General features: G+C 46.7%; 1 protein-coding gene across 1 annotated transcript in view; it reads right to left on the bottom strand.

Moving 5' to 3' along the window:
• Positions 1–22,881, bottom strand: part of LOC124595089 (transcription and mRNA export factor ENY2-like) — a 48,511-nt gene extending 25,630 nt beyond the window's left edge. Inside the window, exons 1-2 of the mRNA XM_047133679.1 lie at positions 22,605–22,881; positions 21,888–22,033 (exon numbers count right to left, since the gene is read on the bottom strand). Coding sequence (XP_046989635.1) covers positions 21,888–22,033; positions 22,605–22,660 — 202 coding nt within the window. The 5' untranslated portion in view covers positions 22,661–22,881. The remainder of the gene's footprint in view (positions 1–21,887; positions 22,034–22,604) is intronic.
• Between the last annotated feature and the right edge of the window lie 834 nt (positions 22,882–23,715).

The raw sequence follows: 23,715 nt of genomic DNA, 5'->3' as shown, positions 1-23,715 counted from the left end.
ACTGGAATGTCCTCCTCTGAGGATTTTTTTTCTTATCTTTCTTCTCCTTAGAGGATTTCTGTAATTGCGAGGGCTTCTCTAGATCAGTTTCAGATAAGGGGGATGATTGCGACCACTCCTTCCTGGTGAGAGAAGCCAGAGGAAGATCATTTGTCTCCTGCAGGGAGGTGGAGACCAATGTCCCTGATGGGTGAGAAACCACTGATCCGTAAGTAGATGTGGGGAGCCCCAACCATCACAGTGGCAGGCATGGATGAGTGGCCCTGAGGGTCCACTGCAGGATGTTCAACAGACAGGAGTACAGCCACCAAAATGGGATGACATCACCATAGCTGTAGCATACAGCATTATTTGACATTCTGGGCGCAATTGCTCGAACTACTTCTTGGCCTCTTGATACCCAAGTTTGTCCAGAGGTTTTTATTCTTATACTTTCTTTTTCCTCTGGAAAACAGCACAATCTGGTGAGCAGAGACAATGGCACTTAACAGTTGACACAGATGGGGAGATGCACAGGGAGTGATTTCATGCAGTGCTTGTCTATAATCTCTACAAATGGGGCTAGCGTTGCAATGAGAAGACATGTGACCAAATTTCGAGCACTTTAAGCACTGTATGGAATGCGGGACATATGGTTTCACACTGCATTAGTACCATCACCTTGACCTTTACAGGCAATGAATCACCCTCAAAGGCCAAGATGAAGGCACCGGTAGCAACCCTTTTGTCCTTTGGCTCCCTACGTACACAACGGCCAAAGTGTACACCTCATCGTTCAAAGCTAGCATGTAGCTCGTCAGAATGTAAGAGCAGGTCTCTGTGGAAAATGATGCCCTGAACTAAATTTAGACTTATGAGGAGTGACAGTAACCAGCATGTCACCCTGCTTGTTACAAGCGAGCAGTGTCCGTGACTGATTCACTTTTCATTTTAGAGATGGCTGCCACTTCCTCTAACCTGTCTTCTAAGCTCTCCACAAAGAAGAAGTGCTTTGTGGCCAACAAGGCATCACCAACAGTCCATGTACGAAACAAATACTGCATGGAGTACTGCTCTGGCTGCCACTTAGCCCTACATTCCTCCCATGGTGCAGCCAGGGAAAAGAACATTAATCGGTTGTATCTCTGCACTGAAAGTGGATTGTTCTTTCACAGAGATCAGCAGGAGATAACTTAATCCGCTTCATTTGTGGCTGATCCACCACAGTGCCACCCACTCTGAACGGGGGCTCTCCCCATGAGTGCTACCCAGCACCAGCAACAGCTACCTGTCCAATAATCCCCAGTCACAATGAAGCACATACTAATTGAGAGGTTGGTTGGTCGATTTAAAAGAGGGGAGACGGGGGGTGGGGGGGGAGATCAAACTGCAAGGTTATCAGTCCTTTGTTCCTGGTAAAATAATTACACAAGGGAAACAAGAAAAGAAAGGAGACATACAGCACAACAACAGGATAATAGGAGAAAGGAAGAACCAGAAAAATGACAGGTCAACCAACACTACTTTGGACAAAACAGTAAAAGAAAACCACAGAGAGAAGCAAGAAACAGGTAGAAGGAGTAAAAACAAGAGAGCAGATGACCGTGGCTGGCCAACCACAAGAATAAAAAGGAAAAGCCAGCCACTCTGCAACACATTATAACACCCACCCTAAAAGCATTATAGTGCAGAACACAAAGGACATGCACTAAAACTTATATAGAATGATAAAACCCACTGTCACATATAAAATGTAGAACTAAATTAGCCGAAGGGGTGGTGTCCGCTAAAATTAATGGCAACGAGTCCGTCGCAGGGCAGCCAAAGAAGGACAGCTCACCAAGATATGGGCCACTGTCAGCCGGGCGCCGCACCAACACTGAGGTGGGTCATCATGGCGCAGGAGGTAGCCACGTGTCATGCAAGCATGGCTAATGCGGAGCCGCCAGAGAACCTGAGTCCCTGCAAGAGGCTCGCATGGAGGGCTGCCACACATTCGTAATCGCCTCAATGGCATGCAGTTTGTTGTGAATGCTGAGGTTATGCCATTTCGTCTCCCAAATCCACAAAACCTTGCAACGTAGTACTAAACGCAGGTCAGTTGCAGAGAAGCCGATCTCCATAAGCGGTTTCCACATAGCCTGTTTGGCCAGCTCATTGCCTGGGATTCTGACATGACCTGGGATCCAGACAAACACCATTGAACGACTGGACCGTTCCAGGGCATAGATGGACTCCTGGATGGTCACTACCAAAGGATGGCGAGGGTAGCACTGGTCGATAGCTTGTAGACTGCTCAAGGAGTCAGTACACAGAAGAAACGACTCCCCACGGCATGAACGCATAAGCCCAAGAGCACAAGATATAGCCACCAGCTCGGCCGTGAAAACACTGCAGCCATCGGGCAAGGAATGCTGTTCAATATGTCCTCCATGGACACATGCGAAGCCATCATCATCATCATCATCATCATCATCATCATCATCATCATCATCATCATCAGCCATCGAGCTGTTGGTGTAAACCACTTCGTGGCCTCGGTACATGTCAAGAATCGACAGGAAGTGGCAATGGAGAGCTGTGGAGTTAACTGAGTCCTTAGGGCCATGTGGAAGGTCCAAGCAAAGCTGCGGCTTAGGTGTACACTATGGAGATTTACGTGAATCGACCTCAACTATAGGTGGTAAAGGCAAAGACTCCAGCTCTGAAAGAAGGGATCGGACATGAACTGCAACTGGAAGCCCTGACCTTGGCCACCGATGCAGGAGATGAACAGCTGTGGGTGAGAAAAGGAGACTGATGCGGATGTGCAGGAGAACTACGAACATGTGCAACGTAACATGCCAACAGTTGTGCATGCCTAACCTGCAATGGAGGGACTCCAGCCTCCAAAAGGACGCTGGTCACTAGACTCATCCTAAAAGCTCCTGTCGCTAGGCGAACGCCACAGTGATGCACTTTGTCCAGGAAACGCTAGTTGAGGGCGCTGCCAAACCATAAACCACACTCATAGTCAGGGTGAGATTGAACTAGAGTTCTGTAGAGCTCCAGCAGCATAGAGCTATCTGCACCCAAGTTGGTGTTGCTCAGGCAGTGGAGAGTATTGAGGTGCTTGCAGTGGAGAGTATTGAGGTGCTGGCAGTGGAGAGTATTGAGGTGCTGGCAGTGGAGAGTATTGAGGTGCTGGCAGCACTTCCACGTGACTATGACCCAATCTAACTGCCAACACACCATAAATTCCAGCAGCTTACAAAGAACGTTTGTGAGGCTGACGGGCCAATAGCTATCCACATCAATCATGATTTTACCGGTTTAGAGCAACAGAATGATGGTGCTCTCCCGCCATTGCAATGGAAAGACACCATCGCACCAGATGCGGTTAAAGATGATGAGGCAATGTCGCTTGTAGTCAGATGAGCTATGTTTAATCATTTGACTGTGGATCCGATCTGGGCCAGGAGCCGTCTTGGGGCAACTCGCAAGGGCACTGAGGAGCTCCCACTCTGTAAATGGGACGTTATAGGATTCACTGTGTCATGTAGTAAACTTTCCCTTCCAGCCACCATTTGAGAGTGCGAAAGGTTGGGGGGGCGTGGGGGGGGGGGGGGGGGGGGGGGGGGGGTAATTCTCCAACGCAGATGCTCGAGCATAGTGCTCGGCAATCGCGTTTGCATCAGTAGATAACAAGCCATTTACGTTAACACCGGTAACACCTGTTGGGGTCTGGTACCCAAAAATATGTTTCATCTTGCCCAGACTTGGGAAGGTGACATATGGCACCCAATGGTCGAGACATATCTCTCCCAACACTCCTGCTTCTGTCGTTTGGTAAGTTGGTGAACACAGGCGAGGAGCCATTTAAAAGCTATGAGGTGCACCAGGGAAGGGTGCTGCTTATGCCACAGTAGAGTTTGCTGATGCTCCTTAATTGCTTCAGCGACTTCCGGCGACCAAGGGACTGCCTTTCACCGGGGGCACCCTAAAGAGTAAACGATCGTGTTTTCTGCCACAGAAAAGATTGTTGTAATCACCTGCTCAACCATCACATTGATGTTACCGTGTGGGGGAGATTCAACAGTGACTAATTGAGAGGCAGAGGGAGAAAAAGGTAGTGGAAGTGTAAGTATGCAGTATGGAAAGGAAGTAATGCTGCAAAGGCTGGGGCCCCGTGGAAGCCAAGCATGTACTCATGAAAGAGTTGAAAGCCCCCTGGAGGGCACCTCGTGGTCTTAAGACACATGATTGTGATGCAACAACTGTAGGAATTTCCTGCTTCGAATGCCTGGTTTTACCTTTCTTTTTATTATTTCATCCAACCACTTCCCTTCCCTTTCAAAAGGGGCAGGTGGTAATTCAGGCAGTGCCTCAGATCACTCTGAAATGGATGACTTCTTGCCACGTGCAGTTCTGTGCTTTGGATCAGAAGTTTTAGTTTGACATTCACTGGAGATACTAGCACCAGCACCAGCACCAGCTGTGGAAGCACAGACTTTGGATTAAGACTCAAAATGTATTTTATTGTTCATTGGAATGTAGACAAACTGTCTTATGTTTTCTATTTACCTTTATGTTTGACAGTTCTTATTAAGTCGACATAAAAGTTTTCTGGGTCTGGTACCGCGTCATAATGTAAAAACTACTGCTGCTATAGAAAAGCCAACGTTTCGGCCACGATTGCAGTGGCCTCCTTCTGGGTCTAATGGTGCGTTCTAGCTATGCAGTGTCCTTTATATTTTGTTGTTAGTGTTCACTGCGCATGCCATTATGTCAATTTTAAAAAGGTAGTTAGTTTATTGGTCACTTAAGGAAGAAGGAGAGGGAACTTTATTTTAATAGGTTATTGCGGTGGAGGGAGAACGTGACCTCTGTTGTCCATTGGCTTTTGTGTTACGTGCCATGATTGGTGGCCATAGTCGAATGAGAAGTTTGCTGTTGTTTACCAACTGCTGGACGTCGGCAGTTACTCGCCGGTAGTGCTCGTGCCTCGTGTTGACAGTGCGGTCTGTTGGGCTCTGATTGCTGGCAGCCAAGATGGGGCAAGCCTGACTCCATCATCCCTGTTCATGTTGTTAGGGTGTTTGAGTATTTCGATGGCCTCTCTGATTTTGCGTTTCATCATAATTGGCTGCTTGGCCAACACACAGGCTTCGCTGAATTTTATTTGTTTTCCGCAGTCATGGTGATATTCTGCCACTGCGGATTTATTGTTTTGCCCTAGACGAATGTAACGCTCGTGCTCCCGAACGCGCGTTGCTATTGGCCTACCAGTCTCGCCGATGTATGCCTCTCCACATTCGCATTCCACCTTGTAAATGCCTGCAGTGTGTAATGCATCTACCTTGTCCTTGGTGGAGCCTAGCACGTCCTGGATCCTACGACCACTATGGAAGACCAGCTGCACTCCAACGTGGCGAAGGTGTTTGCCTATTCGGTCAGTGACGTTTCTCACATACGGTAAGCGTACTGTTGGCTGCAGTTTGTCTATTTCCTGCTTATCTTTTTTGCTTGTGTTGGTGGACAAGGCTGTGTTTATCGACTTACGGCTGTAGCCATTGGCTAAAAACGTTGTGCGTAACCTTTTGAGCTCAGGTGTGATGTTTTGAGCATCACTTAGGCGCTGAGCACGGATTGCCAAAGGGATGACAGTTGTTCTGCACTGGGTGGTGGTAGGATTGGGCGTGCAGGCTTACGATATACTCTGTGCCCCAGTGTGCCCTCCGTTCTCCTGTACACTTCGACGTCTAGAAACGGGATAGTATCATTCTTTTCTACTTCCAGCGTGAACTGTATCTTCCCGTGCACACTGTTCAGATATTCGTGGAACTTGTGTAGCTCCGTTTCACCATGAAGCCATATAGTGAACGTGTCGACCACGTATCTAAACCAGCAACGTGGTCGTAAAGGAGCTGAACTGAGGGCAGTTGCTTCAAAGGCTTCCATGAATATGTCTGCCGCCAGCGGAGATAGGGGAGACCCCATTGCTACGCCGCCTGTCTGCTCATAGTATTTTCCTTGCCATTTGAAGTACGTTGAAGTCAGGCACAGCTCAACCAGGTCGCATATGTCTGGCGGGACATGTTCCTGAAGGATGTGGATGGTTTCATCCACTGGCATGTTCGTAAACAGTGATTTCACGTCAAAGCTGACCACGATGTCCGTAGGTAAAATTGTTTCTCCCTTTAGGCGTTCTATAAAGTGTGTAGAGTTCTTCACATAAGAGTCCGTCTTGCCAACTAGACGTCTTAGTTTGCAGGCTAGGTACTTTGCCAAGTTGTAAGTAGGCGAATTGATCCCATTCACTATTGGCCTCAAAGGGCAACTTTCCTTGTGTATCTTTGGAACACCGCAAATTCTAGGAGAGACTGGTACTCTGGGAATAAGACCCTTGGCTGTGTCAGCGTCAATTCTCGAGTCCTTAATCGCAGCCTGCGTCTTTCGAATTATCTTCGCCGTAGGGTCCGCCGTTAGTTCTTTGTAGATGGGATCATTTAATAATTCTTTCATCTTGTCTGCCTACTGCAAGGTGTCTAAGATGACAGTAGCATTGCCTTTGTCTGCTGTTACTATCACAATTTCGTCGTCGTTCTTCAGTTCCCTGATAGCTGCTCTTTCCTCTCTGTTAAGGTTGTGTTTCTGTAGTGCGGCACGTAGTAGGACTCGAACGGTTTCCTGTCTAATTTTCTCAGCTTCTATTGCAGATGTGTGCCGGAGTGCTGTTTCCATGGATTCGATAATTTCTTCCGTGGGAATCCGCTCAGATGTGACGGCAAAGTTTAGTCCTTTAGCTAGTGCTTCTGCAGCTGCGTTGCTGATGGGATGAGAAGAGAGGGTCACTGACCGAATAGGCAAACACCTTCGCCACGTTGGAGTGCAGCTGGTCTTCCATAGTGGTCGTAGGATCCAGGACGTGCTAGGCTCCACCAAGGACAAGGTAGATGCATTACACACTGCAGGCATTTACAAGGTGGAATGCGAATGTGGAGAGGCATACATCGGCGAGACTGGTAGGCCAATAGCAATGCGCATTCGGGAGCACGAGCGTTACATTTGTCTAGGGCAACACAATAAATCCGCAGTGGCAGAACATCCCCATGACTGCGGAAAAGAAATAAAATGCAGCAAAGCCTGTGTGTTGGCCAAGCAGCCAATTACAATGAAATGCAAAATCAGAGAGGCCATCGAAATACTCAAACACCCTAACAACATGAACAGGGATGATGGAGTCAGGCTTGCCCCATCTTGGCTGCCAGCAATCAGAGCCCAACAGACCGCACTGTCAACACGAGGCACGAGCACTACCGGCGAGTAACTGCCGACGTCCAGCAGTTGGTAAACAACAGCAAACTTCTCATTCGACTATGGCCACCAATCATGGCACGTAACACAAGAGCCAATGGACAACAGAGGTCACGTCTCCCTCCACCGCAATAACCTATTAAAATAAAGTTCCCTCTCCTTCTTCCTTAAGTGACCAATAAACTAACTACCTTTTTAAAATTATGACATAATGGCATGCGCAGTGAACACTAACAACAAAATATAAAGGACACTGCATAGCTAGAACGCACCATTAGACCCAGAAGAAGGCCGCTGCAATCATGGCCGAAACGTTGGCTTTTCTATAGCAGCAGTAGTTTTTACTTTATGATGCGGTACCAAACCCAGAAAACTTTTATGTCGATTGACTCTGGCCGCGGAAGCCTACGCAGTTCTTATTAAGTCGTACTTTCCCACCTGTGTGAAATAAATCAGTTAAACCAAATATCTGTAACTCACTGGACCAGTATAGTTGAATAACAGACCATTACTACACTGGTAAGGCCCTTGATAACACAAAACGTTTTAGTTTTTCCTTCCACCATACAAGGGTTAGATAATATTACTCACTGCCCGACATGATACTTAGGCTATTTCATTTTTCTGTTGTGGGATTTGGGTTCCTTCCTGCTGTCCTAGGGCCTTTGTATGATGTCTGTTAAAAAAGCATCTGACCTTTGGCAAAAAAAAAGTTTACCTGTAGCGTTGGACACCTTTATCACTCTGAAAATTATTTCCTTGAGGTTCCACATACTTCTCCCAGTAGTGCCACCATTGTTGGAAGAATGCCAAAACTACCTCTTTTGGAAATGAGTTTAGCTCGGCTGTTGTTTTTTTTTTTTTTTTTTTTTTTTTTGGTAGGGTTTAAGGGCGCTCAACTGCTGAGGTCATTAGCGCCCAGTCACTGGTGTTAGAGCACAAGGAACCTGCTAAAACTCAAGGGGATTGGGGGACATCAAAAGGACCTGACAAAGATGCAGATGAAATAAGTAAAAGGTTAAATGTCTTTGGTCAAGCCAGTTAAAGTTATAAAACGCAGAAGACGAGCAGTTGCTCGAGCGTCACCAGCTAAAACATCCGGTAAGGTAGATGGCAGGGACAGGACAACACGAAATTGACTAAAACGGGGACACGACAATAAAACATGGCGCACCGTTAATGCCTGACCACAAGGGCACTGCGGGGCTGGGTCACCAGCGAGCAGGTAGCGGTGGCTAAACCAGCAATGCCCAATCCGCAACCTGGTCAGAAGGACCTCCTCGCGCCGAGATGGTCGGGAGGAAGTTGTCCAAGCAGTTGGGAGCGGTTTTACTGCCCGGAGCTTGTTTCCTTGGAGGGATGACCAAGCATCCCACCACAAGGACACAAGCCTCTTACATACATCCCCACAAACGTCAGATGATGGGACACAATGGGAGGCTGGCCGAGGCTGGAGGACTGCAGCCTTGGCTGCAGCATCCGCAGCCTCATTCCCAGGCACTCCTACATGTCCGGGGACCCACAGAAAGCTGACAGAACCGCCATTATCAGCGAAACAATGGAGGGACTGCTGTATTCGTTGAATCAAGGGATGGACCGGATAGGGAGCCCCAAGGCTCTGAAGAGCACTGAGTGAGTCAGTGCAGAGGACATACGATGAATGGCAGTGGCGGCGGGCATACTGAATGGCCTGATGGAGAGCAAAAAGCTCGGCCGTAAAGCTGGAACATTGGTCAAGGAGCCGGTATTTAAAGGTGGCGGTCCCGACGACAAAGGCACAGCCGACACCATCGTCAGTTTTGGAGCCATCGGTGTAAATAAAGGTGTGACCAGCAAGTCGAGCACGAAGTTCGACGAACCGTGAGCAATACACTGCAGCCGGAGTACCCTCCTTCGGGAGTGCGCTGAGGTCGAGATAAATACGAACCGGAGCCTGGAGCCAAGGTGGTGTCGGGCTCTCACCCTCTCTGAAGGTGGTAGGGAGGGCAAAATCCAATTGTCGAAGCAGGCGACGGAAGCGGACTCCGGGGGGCAGCAGGGCAGACACATATAACCCGTACTGACGGTCGAGAGAATCAGCGAAGAAGGACTTGTAAGAGGGGTGTTCGGGCATAGACAACAGCCGGCAGGCATACCGACACAGCAGTATGTCGCGCCGGTAGGTCAACGGTAACTCGGCAGCTTCAGCGTAAAGACTCTCGACAGGACTAGTGTAGAAGGCTCCGGTCGCAAGACGTATCCCCCGATGGTGGATGGAGTTGAGCCGGCGTAAGAGGGATGGCCGAGCGGACGAGTAGACGAAGCTCCCATAATCCAGCTTCGATCGGACTATGGACCGATACAAGCGAAGCAGGACAGTGCGATCCGCTCCCCAAGATGAACCGCTAAGAACTCTGAGGACATTAAGGGAACGTGTACAACGGGCCGCCAAATAAGAGACATGTGGAGACCAACACAGTTTCCGGTCCAACGTGAGCCCTAGAAACTTAGTTGTGTCCACGAATGGGAGAACAACGGGACCGAGATGTAAGGATGGCGGAAGGAACGCTTTATATCTCCAAAAGTTGATACAAACCGTCTTCTCTTCAGAGAACCGGAAGCCATTTGCCACGCTCCATGAGTAGAGGCTGTCTAGACAACGCTGGAGGCAGCGCTCCAGGAGGCATGTTCTCTGGGCACTGCAGTAGATCGCGAAGTCATCGACAAAGAGAGAGCCTGAGACATTAGGTGGAATGCAATCCATAATTGGATTGATCGCGATGGCAAAAAGGGCTACGCTCAAGACGGAGTCCTGAGGCACTCCGTTCTCCTGGAGGAAGACGTCGGACAATACGGAACCCACACGTACCCTAAACTTTCGATCCGTTAAAAAGGAATCAATAAAAAGGGGCAGACGACCGCGTAGGCCCCACTTGTGCATAGTGCGGAGGATACCTCCTCTCCAACAGGTATCATAAGCCTTCTCCAAGTCGAAGAACACGGCTACCGTTTGGCGCCTTCGCAAAAAGTTGTTCATGATGAATGTCGACAAGGTCACAAGGTGGTCAACAGCGGAGCGGCGGCGACGAAAGCCGCATTGGACATTAGTAAGTAGTCGTCGAGATTCAAGAATCCAAACTAACCGAGCATTAACCATGCGCTCCATCGGCGTCACGCCAACACATGGGGACCTGACCTTCGGTCCAGACGCGATTGTAGGTACGAAGAAGGAAGCTTTTGCCCGCCGGAGAAAGGTGGGCCAGCATCTGAACGTGAATGGCATCTGGCCCCGGAGCAGAGGACCGGGACAGCGCAAGCGCACGTTCGAGTTCCCGCATAGTAAAGGGGGCATTGTAAGTCTCCAGATTCAGCGAGTGGAAGGAAGGTCGCCGAGCCTCGTCTGCCTCTTTCCTGGGAAGGAAGGCAGGATGGTAATGGGCGGAGCTTGAAACCTCCGCGAAAAAGCGGCCAAAGGCGTTGGAGACAGCCACAGGATCAACAAGGACCTCATTACCTGAGGTCAGGCCAGGTACTGAGGAGTGGGCCTTAATGCCCGACAGCCGGCGCAGGCTACCCCAAACAACGGAAGAGGGAGTAAAACTGGTAAAGGAGCTCGTGAAAGAGGCCCAGCAAGCTTTTTTGCTGTCTTTGATGACTCTACGGCATTGCGCTCGGAGTCGTTTGTATTCAATACAATTCGCCAACGTAGGATGGCGGCGAAAGGTGCGTAAAGCACGTCGTCGAGCACGGATAGCGTCCCTACAAGCCTCGTTCCACCAGGGGACGGAAACGCGACATGAAGAAGAAGTAGTACGAGGTATGGAACGTTCGGCAGCATTGATAATAACAGCCGTGAGGTATTCGACCTGACTGTCACAACTGGAAAAATCGCGGTCCGGAAAGGTCGCCAGGGAGGAGTAAAGTCCCGAGTCAGCTTTCAGTATGTTCCAGCGCGTAGGACGTGGGGATGGGGTGTGGTGCAGGAGACGAACGACACAGGGGAAGTGGTCGCTCGAATAGGTGTCAGAAAGGACATACCACTCGAACCGACGGGCAAGAGTGGTAGAACAGATCGAGAGGTCCAAGTGGGAGTAGGTATGAGTAGAGTCCGAGAGGAAAGTCGGGGCGCCGGTATTGAGGCAGACAAGATTGAGATGGTTGAAGACATCCGCCAAGAGTGAGCCTCTTTGACAGGATGCAGGAGAGCCCCAAAGGGGATGATGGGCATTGAAGTCGCCAAACAATAAGAACGGCGGGGGAAGCTGATCGATCAGGTGCATCATGTCAGCCCGACTAACAGCAGATGACGGTGGAGTGTAGACGGTACAAACGGAAAAAGTAAAAGCAGAAAGAGTAATGCGGATAGCTATTGCTTGGAGTGGGGTGGTCAATGGGATGGGATGGTAATATACATCGTCCCGAACGAGCAACATGACCCCACCATGAGCTGGGATACCGTCCACAGGGGCGAGGTCATACCGCTCCGAGGTATAGTGGGAAAAGGCAATACGGTCAGTCGGGCGCAACTTGGTTTCCTGGAGACCAAGGACGAGCGGACAGTGCAGGCGGAGGAGCAGTTGTAATTCCTCCCGATTAGATCGAATACCCCTTATGTTCCAATGAAACAACGCCATTGCTAGTCAAAAAGTTGGGGGAACGAGACGGGGAAGAGCTGGTCACCTCGATGGCCGCGGAGGGCCAGGTTGCGAGGCAACAACGCTACAACTGACGGCAGGCGGATCCGGTTCCATCGACTCGTCGCCAGCTGCGGCCGCTGTCCCTGATTGTGTAGGAGGGGCCGCATCATTTGCCGACAAAAGGCCGGCGGAACGCCTGGCAGCAGAGCGTCCCGGCGAAACTGAGGACGGCCGGGAGCAGCGACTCACGGATGAAGCGTCAGATGAAACGCGCCGGGGTGGAGAGGGGGATAGAGATTTCTTCTTGGAGGCCTTCTTGGAAGGCCGAGGAGGCACAGGGATGGTGGGCTGGACCCGAAGAAGGTCCTCACGCGCGGTGTCCGTTTTGGAACGCCGGACCTCGGAAGCTGGGGTCCGGAACGTTTCCCCGATGGACGCCTGAGAAGAGGATCGCTTCTCAGGTGGCGTGGGGGGAGGAGGAGGAGGAAGGGTGGCCCCTGGGGCAGGGGGGGTGGGGGCCGCGGGGGAGGAGGATTTGGAAGGGAGGGATTTGGGAGGCGGAGGCAGAGCCCCCTGACGGGCAGAGGAGGCGGAGGGGGGACAGGATAGAGGTGAGGATACAGCGGAAGGAGTGGACACAACTGAGGCAAACGAAGTGGCCAGTGACACGGGATGAAGGCGGTCATACTTCTTCCTGGCCTCAGAATAAGAGAGCCGATCCAAAGTTTTGAGTTCCTGTATCTTTTTCTCCTTCTGATAGGCGGGGCAGTCCGGGGACCTAGGCGAGTGGACGCCAGGACAATTAGGGCACCGAGGTGGTGGGGTGCAAGTATGTTCCTCACGAAGAGGACGTCCACAGTCGCCACAAAGGGGCTCAGCCTCACACCGGGACGACATGTGCCCAAAGCGCAAACACCTAAAACAGCGCATAGGAGGCGGGACGTAAGGTCGCACGTCGAACCGGTAGCACATCACCTTTACCTTCTCCGGGAGAACGTCCCCCTCGAAGGCGAGGATAAAGGCCCCGGTGTCGATGCGACGGTCCTTGGGGCCGCGCTGGACTCGCCGGACGAAATGCACGCCGCGGCGCTCCAGGTTGGCCCTGAGCTCCTCATCAGATTGTAGCAGGAGGTCACGATGAAAAATGACCCCCTGCGTCCTATTGAGTGCCAGATGTGGGACAATGGAGACTGGGATGTCCCCTAGGCGGTCGCACGCCTGGAGTGCCGCCGATTGTGTGGCAGAGGTGGTCTTGATAAGAACGGACCCTGATCTCATCTTGCTGAGAGCCTCGATTTCCCCGAAGACGTCCTCAATGTGTTGAACAAAGAACATGGGCTTGGAGGTGGCGAACGTCCCCCCATCTGTTCGAGAACAGACCAAATAGCGGGGGAAGTACTTCGCCCCAAGCCGGCGGGCCTGTCCCTCCTCCCATGGAGTGGCCAAGGGGGAAAGGGCAGGAGAACCAGAACTAGAAACGGTACCTTTTCTTTTGGAAGACTCGGCCGCAGAGCGACCTGATACATGTTGACGTTTCATGTGCGAAACGTCCGCCCCGATACCACCCACTCCAACCAGGGGCTCTCCCCACGGGCGCCACCCAGCCGCAGCAAGGGCCACCTGGCAGGAGGACCATTGCCGGGAGTCCTGATGCCCCAAGGAGACGGGCATCTACTCCTTGGCCAACGTGGGGAGGGTGCAGCTCAGGTATCGGCAGTACGATCCCTGTGTTGTCAGGGGGCTACAACCTAGAGGGTACATGACGACCCCACCACAACGGGCTGGCTACCGTGCTGGATTTCTGGTGCCATGGAAAGTCCATCATGATCGCTGGTGCAGATGGAGAGGCACTATGGGCGTAACGTGGACAACCCATCAGGCGTTTAGGCCCAATTTAAGGAATAATGGGTATGGTGACAACGCCGGTGCAATGCTGAGTGCCAAGGTCTTAGTGCACTTAGGACCAGTGGTACACCATGTAAGGTGTCCTTCCCCAAAAGGCTCGTACTTCTGTAGAATTTTGAAAAATGGAGGTCAAACCCCAAGGGGGACCATCACATTAAGGCCAAAACATTTGAGACTCCTTTTAGTCGCCTCTTACGACAGGCAGGAATACCGCGGGCCTATTCTAATCCCCGGACCCGCAGGGGGGTCGGCTGTTGTTGCTGCCATATTGTCTCTTTATATGAAATCGTGTTCCTTCCAATGGCATCCTGAGTTTGCCGAACAGCCAGAGGGGACCATACCAGTACAACTATGCATTGGCCATATCATGTTTGCTTAAAGAGCAGGCCACTGTCAGAGTTAAATCGTGCTTGTCTTATGAACTGCTGACGAACTGGATCAACAGCCTAGGCTCTGTGTCATTCTTCCACATTTACTCCACTACATTTTATGGTGCACACTTTGCAACACAATTCATTTTCAGATTTTCCTGGACAATGCGTAACCTCAAAATCAAATCCACTTAGCCATAAAGTCCAGCCAGCGAGTCAAACAACTGGTTCGATCTTTCTGTCCAAGAAACTATTTCAATGCAGCATGATCCACTACAACCTTAAAACGTCATCCATACAGATAACTATGGAAATAAGTGATACTCAAAATTAGCATGAGCACTGAATTTTCTCCATCTTTCTAAGCTGTTAAGAAGTGTAAGCTACTGAGTGTTCTTTTCTGTATATCTCTTGACTCAAAACACAGCCTAGAGTACACTTGTTTGAGTCACACGACAATACAAACTATTTTTATAGTCGGGGAAAGCACAACGGGGCTGGTGGCCAATAATTCTTTCAATTGCTCAAATGTTGTTTCTCAATCTGGAGTCCAGTGAAACTTTACTCCCCTCTTTAAAAAAAAAAAAAAAAAAAAAAAAAAAAAAAAAAAAAAAAAAAAAAAAAAAAAAAAAGAGGTGTAAGTGTTCTAGCTACCTCCAATTTTTGGGATGTACCTTCAACAAAAATCGACAATCCCACAATATGACTAATTCCTTTACCTTTGGGAAATCCTTTAAGGCTTGTACAGCTGTGGGTCAGTTCATACATTGTCTTGGCTGATAATATGCCCTAAATAGTGTATATCCTGTAATATGGAAATGAGTGTCAACTGTGTCCCAATAACCACTTAAAGAACTCTCAGACAAACCTAGCACTTCTGAATGTCCTTTGAGAAATGAGTAGAGATTCGTGCTGCTGTAAAAAGAGCAATGAAAGCATACAACCACTACCACCGTCACACCTTAGCAAAGGATCTTGCTGAAAACCCAAGGAAATTCTGGTCTTACGTAAAATTGGTAAGCGGTTCGAAGGCTTCCATCCAGTCACTCACTGATCAGTCTGGCTTGGCAACGGAAGACAGCAAAACAAAAGCTGAAATATTAAATTTATCATTTCAGAAAGCTTTCACGCAGGAGGATCGTACAAACATACCGCCGTTTGAGTCTCATACAGATTCCCGTATGGAGGACATAGTGATAGACATCCCTGGGGTTGTGAAGCAGCTGAATGGGTTGAAGATAGATAAATCGCCATGTCCTGATGGGATTCCAGTTCGGTTTTACAGACATTACTCTACTGCATTGGCTCCTTACTTAGCTTGCATTTATCGCGAATCTCTTGTCCAACGTAAAGTTCCAAGCGACTGGAAAAAAGCACAGGTGACGCCTGTATATAAGAAGGATATATCCTCAAAATTACAGACCAATATCCTTAACATCGGTTTGTTGCAGGATTCTCGAACATATTCTCAGTTCGAATATAATGAATTTCCTTGAGACAGAGAAGCTGCTGTCCACGCATCAGCACGGTTTTAGAAGGCATCACTCCCGCGAAATGCAACTCGCCCTTTTTTCACATGATATCTTGTGAACCATGGATGAAAGGTATCAGACGGATGCCATATTCCTTGACTTCCGGAAAGCGTTTGACTCGGTGCCCCACTGCAGACTCCTAACAACGGTACGAGCATATGGGATTGGTTCCCAAATATGTGAGTGGCTCTAAGACTTCTTAAGTAATAGAACCCAGTACCCTGTCCTCAATGGTGAGTGTTCATCGGAGGTGAGGGTATTATCTGGAGTGCCCCAGGGAAGTGTGGTAGGTCTGCTGTTGTTTTCTATCTACATAAATGATCTTTTGGATAGGGTGGATAGTAATGTGCGGCTGTTTGCTGATGATGCTGTGGTGTATGGGACGGTGTCGTCGTAGGAGGATACAAGATGACTTGCACAGGATTTGTGATTGGTGTAAAGAATGGCAGCTAACTCTAAATACAGATAAATGTAAATTAATGCAGATGAATAGGAAAAAGAATCCCGTAATGTTTGAATACTCCATTAGTAGTGTAGCGCTTGACACAGTCACGTCGATTAAACATCTGGGCGTAACATTGCAGAGCAATATGAAGTGGGACAAGCATGTAATGGCAGTTGTGGGGAAGGTGAATAGTCTTCTTCGGTTCATTTGTAGAATTTTGGGAAGATGTGGTTCATCTGTAAAGGAGACCACTTATAAAACACTAATACGACCTATTCTTGAGTACTGCTCAAGCGTTTGGGATCCCTATCAGGTCGGATTGATGGAGGACATAGAAGCAATTCAGAGGTGGGCTGCTAGATTTGTTACTGGTAGGTTTGATCATCACGCGAGTGTTACAGAAATGCTTCAGGAACTCAGGTGGGAGTCTCTGGAGGAAAGGAGGCGTTCTTTCTGTGAATCGCTACTGAGGAAATTTAGAGAACCAGCAGTTGAGGCTGACTGCAGTACAATTTTACTGCCGCCAACTTATAATTCGCGGAAAGACCACAAGGATAAGATAAGAGAGATTAGGGCTAGTACAGACGCATATAGGCAGTCATTTTTCCCTCATTCTGTTTGGGAGTGGAACAGGGAGAGAAGATGCTAGTTGTGGTACGAGGTACCCTCCGCCACGCACGGTATGGTGGATTGCGGAGTATGTATGTAGATGTAAATGATATTGTCCAGATAGGCCATGAACAGTTTCGGTTTCTGATGCAGTAGCACCCAATCTATCAATTGCAGCAGGAAAGTCACCAGTGTATTTCTCACACTGAATGGTATCTAACGATACTGGTAATGACCAAATGGAATAATGTTTTAGGACCATGCTCTGACGTTATTTCTAAGTGGTACCCACTTTGTACGTCTATGGTGGTAAAGTAACAGTATTGCCCCAGATTGGCTAAGGTATCTAGTGTTCGGCATGGATCAAGCACCAGTTGTTCGCTGGTTTAAATATCTACACGGTGATTAAAAAACAAGTTTACAAACTGACATGGCACATCAGACGTACAACAACGCTCAGTAATCACACAGGAATCAGGGGTCACAACCGCCACAAGTGGGCCCTTTGGTCACGAGAGGACATTGCTGTACAAACACAGGCAGAGTACACGGAAACTGTTGCCATTCAATGAAAGCATTGGGAGTAACAAGGCTAGCTACATGTACCGTGAAATGGCTGACATGCATTTGATTTAAAGCGTGTCCAACTGCAACAGACAAGAAGTTGTAGGATTGTATCCTGCAAAACATCCTGATAGAAATGTGCCATACCACACATTTGCCATCCTGTATCGCCAACTGTGTGAAACCGGCTTGTTTCATTAGCACAAGTAGGATGCTGAACAGCATTGACAGGTGCGGTGGAAGAAAGCGTTCTCGAAAAGGTGGAGCATATACCATCTACAAGTAAATGAGGTGTATCCCACACCACTGAGATACCACAACCCTCTGCTTGGTGCACTGTACACAATGAAGGACTGCATCCACTTCACTTCCAATGGACCCAGCCTTTGCAACTGGAGGACTACAACAAGAGCATGGGATTTGCACCATATTTCTGGAGGAATCTGCTGGCGACCAAAGCTTCACAACAAGTACTCTCTTCACCGATGAGGCTGGATTCTCACTTGAGGGTGTGATGAATGTTCACAACCTGCATATGTGGGTGGTGTGAACCCACATGCCTCACAATGCAAATTTACCCTTAAAGTGTGAGCTGGCACCATTGGAGATTGTTTAATTGGCCTATACATTCTCCGCGACCAACCTGATTGTCGCACATATTTCTTATTCCTGAAAGAGGTTCTGCTGGACATGCTGAATGACGTTCCCATGCCTATTCATCACTGCATTCGATCTCGGCACATGACAGGGCCCCCACACATTCAAGCAGCCAAGTGAGGACATATCCGCAGGCAACCTTTCCTAGCCACTGGATTGGTTGCAGTGGGACAGCCACATGGCAATCGCAATCATCCAATCGATTTTTTCCTTTGGGGATATCTGAAGGGCCTTACGTATGAAGCACCTGTTACACTGCTGAAGGACCTTAGTGAGAAGGATTGTTGTGGCATAAGGATGTCTTCGAGGTACACCAGGTATCTTTGAGAGAGTGCGCTGTTCAATGCAGTGTCGATGTCTGCTCATATCTCTATGAATCTGGACAAAACATCAAACACCTCCTGTAGAGGGTGTCCACTTGTAGCATGTGACTGAATAACTGCAATGCCATTTAGTAGCCCCGGATGGCCTTTGCCACCTCTCGTTGCTGTGTGATTATTGCTCCTTGCTGAATGCTCTATGCACCATATCAGTTTGTAAACATATTTTTTAATGAACCTGTATATTCGCAGCAGGATCTCTACTCTTTCATGCCGTCTGATTACTTCTTCAGAACGAGATGAGAGATGGTGACTAAGGTCTGATATTTTCTTTTATAATTACACTGTGAAGCTGTTGATTAATAAACTCCTTGTAATGAAACATTTTAAAATCATTCCCCCCCTACACACACACACACAGCTTCCCAGTTCCAAAGACATTGTGTTTTGTATGTGTTCCCAGATTGAATTTCATTCATTTCTTGTTAAAAGACCAAATGTTAGCAACTCAGTATCGATTTCTTTTTATTGGTAGCATTTTTCCTGATCAGATGGATTGTAACAGTTGTGTCATTTCATTATGTAATGCTAGACTTAAGTTATAATCTTGTAAGTAATTAATTCAATCTTATTATTTGATACAGTCTTTTTCCTAATCTGATTTTTAAATGCCATTTCAGCAAATTACTCAGAGCAATTGTGCTATGTCGGTTGTCTTAGTATGTTGATGCAACTGATTGGCCACCAGTCATAGCTTTAAATGTATATTGCACTATCATGGCTCGAACTTTCACAAAGTCATATTCCCCTTTTGAAAGCATCATTTTATTACAAGATCAATACCAATGCAAAAGTTTTATGTATCTTTTCAAGGCCATGCCTCATTGTGTTAAATATGGGCTGACAATACAGGCTTCGCCAATTTTGACTGCTCCCATAATCATGACAATTGTACTCTCTCTTTTGCCTATATTATTTCTTACAAGCCACATTTAAAAAATTAACATACAGAGGTAGAGTGACTATATCCCCCATCATAGGATGTAGATGGTGTGGAACCCCAGCAGCCACTGCTTCACAGCCCAGAGGCAGCGAACACAGCTGTGCCATAAGAACGGCAACCCGGCACAGCATGGACATCATAGTATGGCCAAGCAGTGCCCACTAGCATGAGCTGGACAGGGAGGTTGAAATACTGCTGGCTAGGGCTGAGTTTCCAGAAGAACTGAGTTTCTTTACTGCTTCGAAACATCTGGAATAGAGGCTGATGACAGGGTCCAGCTGTTACACGACAGTAGGTCAAACTGCACATGCATACTGAAGGCTGACCCACTCCCAAGCCGTTGGCGTAAGAGTATGGTGGAATGTAAGCAGGGGCTTCTGCTGACTTGCTGTATTGGCAAGGACCTTGTCCCATGGACAGACTGTGGCTGTTGCTAGGTAATGGTTCTGGGCTGTTTCCCATGCTGCTAAAGTTCTATGGCGGTACACTAAGTATATTACAATAGTAGTGAGTTTTGTATGTTTGCAAAAAGTGAAATCGTGAAGCTGCACGACAACAGGGAAGCTGCATGAAGCACTGCACTATTTAACTAATAGCAGCAGCTGAAGGAAAGTCTAGGTAGTGGCAGTAGTAATATAAACTTTTGATAATTTTAATAGTTTTATTGTCTGTTATTGTAGCAGCAACAACAATGTTTTAACATTAGTAATAGCAGTAGTTATTAAGCTCAACCGAAAAGACAAAAACCTGTGGCTTTTTCTGACACAGTAAAGGGAGACCTGTCAAGAGCAGAAAGAGACACTGTAGGAAAACTGAAATCAGATTAAAGTATATGTAACTATCTAAATTGTAAGAGCAATAGCAGTAGAAAGAAAAAATGTATAGAAAATTATTATTCTATACACTGTAAATTTAATTCAATGTTTAAGATAGGGAAAAAACATTAAGGGCACATGTAATTATGTTTAACGACAGATTCCCTACTTGACTTGTTTCATATTTATAACTTTTTACAATTTGGAAAGTGCTTCAATTAGTCGAAAATGCTGGAGACGTTTTTTGCTTAACGGGAACACGAAGACAATAACTAGGGCTGCACACAGCATGTTTCTTTCACAGAAAGGTTGTAGTCCAAACAGCAAGCAATGAAACCAGCACTCGACGCCTTATGAAGGCACTTACAGAAGTTGTCAAAATACCACAGATAGAACAACAATAAACACTGATCTAATCCAGACACTTGGAAATCACAAATATCATTGATGCAAGCTTGAAAGATGACAATCTGGGGCACTGGATGGAAGCAGAATTTCTGATCACCAACGCAGTATACCCAGGATAAAAAATGGGAGCCTCTGATTAATATTCTGTATGTATTAGTTTATGTGATGATTAAGTTTACACTTACCACACATAACAAAAATCACTTCTACACAATGGATCTTTTCTATGGCCTTACTTTAGAACTTATTAACCTACTGCCATAACAAGTAGGAAAAAAAACATTTATTCATACAACTAGCCATATGCCTTGTAATTATCTGTTAACTGCGGGCTTTAACAGTTTTCTGGGAGCTGATGCTCAGCACCATAGTTACCATTGTTTTATCCGCCATGGGAAGGCTTACCTGACTACTACTGTGAGCTATATTATTTCTGGAAGTAACTAATGTGAATACTCAATTCTCTTTTATACTTTAAAGAGTGCGGTAGGCCTACATACAGCAATGAGTATCTTGCATGACTTGAATGTTTTCAGTGTAGAATATATCTCTGTACCTGGCACAAAGTGTGTCACCTTTGTTACGAAAATTTTACAGCAGTCATTTTGTACACCATAAACTTCAAAACATATCAAGGAATTAGCAGTCACAGCAAAATTTAAGTTCTCAGGAATGGTTTAGCTTGTCTAGGCATATCAACTCTGTGGATGGCAGAAGCTATCCAACAACAGAGAATTACTGGCCATAGACCTCATTATCACTGCCATCCCACCAATACAGGAAGCAGACATCCAGCATCAGTAGGTGGAATTGATCTTAAGTTTCTGTCCCCCTTCTGAAGTCAAAGGTAATTCACACACTGTAATGATTACAGAACTTTCACCAAGTCTTAATACACAAAACCTCATAAATTTCAGATTTTCTCGGTGAGTGGCAGACATAAGATCTATGGAACTAACATCTCAGGCGACAATATTAATTCACAGTAGTAGTACAAAACCAGGCTGATACAGTACAAACGTCATAATCTTTAAACATCAGATACTATAAACTTACCCAATACAACTGACTTTTGGGCCCAAAAATGCTCTAGGCTAATCTTTGACTTTGTTAAACATAAAAGACAAACAAACCATTAAAAACAAATTTTGGAAGATCGGACCAAGAACGACATTTTTTTTACATTTAATTTTTGCATAAAAAATCACACACTAATTTCGGATGTCGAGAATCTCTGCAAACGATTTAACAAGATGCAGCTTTTATGATCAATCGTGTATAATAAATTATTTGTTTCGCTAAAATTTAATATGCTTTTCAGATTCAAACACAAATAAGCTTCTCCATGTATACTACTTGAACCTTACCTCTGCCCTTGGGAGTCACTTCTGTAATTAACTGTTCAGCTGTAATATTCTGCACACCACGTTCCTTAACTATCTGTCTACAATGCATCAAGATCTGGTCTCGCCATCCACTTTCAATCAGTCGTGTTCGTAAAAGTTCCTTAAACCTGTAAAACAAGTAGTTGGTGAATTGATTGAAACAATCGTCCCAGTGTTTTTCTGCCAGTCCACCAAATTTGTTAACATCGAGTATAGATTTAAGTGTCAGGAAGTCGTTTCTGAAAGTATTTGTATGGAGTGTAGCCTTGTATGGAGTGTAGCCATGTATGGAAGTGAAACATGGACGATAAATAGTTTTCGAAACATGGTGCTACAGAAGAATGCTGAAGATTAGATGGGTAGATCACATAACGAATGAGGAGGTATTTAATAGAATTGGGGAGAAGATGAGCTTGTGGCACAACTTGACAAGAAGAAGGGACCGGTTGGTAGGACATGTTCTGAGGCATCAAGGGACCACAAATTTAGCATTGGAGAGCACCGTGGGGGGGTAAAAATCGTAGAGGGAGATCAAGACATGAATACACTAAGCAGATTCAGAAGGATGTAAGTTACAGTAAGTACTGGGAGATGATGAAGCTTGCACAGGATAGAGTTGCATGGAGAGCTGCATCAAACCAGTCTCAGGACTGACAACAACAACAACCAAATGAGAACCTTCACTCATCACAACTTCACCTCTCTTTTTCTCCAGACATAATAAACTTTTGTTGATATCCCGGTTCATGAAGCATTGCTACGGGCGTTATCCACTGGGATGATCCTAATTTCACGTCTAAACCTTCAGTTCACACTCCACAGTCTACTGCATCCACCACCTGCGTTCACTATTCCTTTGACACAAGTCAGTCACAAACCAAACCGCCAAAGATGTTACACTGGTTCAAACAGATGGAGTTTGAACCAATTATCTTTGTATCGAGCATTCGGATTGCAATTTCACAAGCAACAAAAACTTCCACATACGACCCATCGCCACAGCCTTCAGAAACAAACAAAAAAGACCGATTGACACTAAACGCGAACGGAACGGACCGTCACGTAACGTCACCGTTAAATGGCGCATTGTTCACACTATACGGAAGATCAACACGACGTCAATTCTCTTAGCCCGGCGTCGAACGGAGAAAGTCAGGCGCTACAAAAAGTCTGAGTATAGTAACGAAATTGAGGCATGACCAACGATAAAATTTGTTAATAACCAAATAAAACTTACAGTGAGTAGTGTTTACCAATTTTGTTCGGTAAATTACTGGGAAAGAGAAACAATTACTTGGTAGTGAAAATATTTACTTACAAACACATCAAACAATATTTATAAAGGAATACAAGAGATTATTTTACTTATCCATTATGTGTTTTTTCTTATGTAGGCAATAACATCATAAACAGCTTTATTTTTCTTCCTCAACAGAGCTGATTATTTCACTCAATAAAAGGTTTCTTTTTATTGAAAACTGCTTCTTCGGTTCACACTATGATTGAACTTACTGCATTATAGTTAGAGGAATAACGGTACCATAGAACTCATCAATTTACCCTGGAATCACGTGAAGCTCAGAGTGCAACCATTTCATAGAATTTCCCCCCGCCCCCCTCATAGGATATAAAATATTTATGGTTTGTGTCATACAAACATAAAACCTAATATGCTCCAGCAAATGACAGATGTTCTCTGAGGGTTATTGTGAGGCAATGTAGTCACCCTCGACTGCCACAGGAATGAGGAGTCATTCAGATTGTACATACACTATAAGAGGAACTCGCTCCTTGTGTGAAAAATTCTTAA

This window comes from Schistocerca americana, chromosome 2 (assembly GCF_021461395.2).
Source record: "Schistocerca americana isolate TAMUIC-IGC-003095 chromosome 2, iqSchAmer2.1, whole genome shotgun sequence".
Taxonomy (NCBI): Eukaryota; Metazoa; Arthropoda; class Insecta; order Orthoptera; family Acrididae; genus Schistocerca; species Schistocerca americana.
The sequence above is the reverse complement of the archived record's forward strand: the minus strand, read 5'-3'. Positions and strand labels throughout refer to the sequence as shown.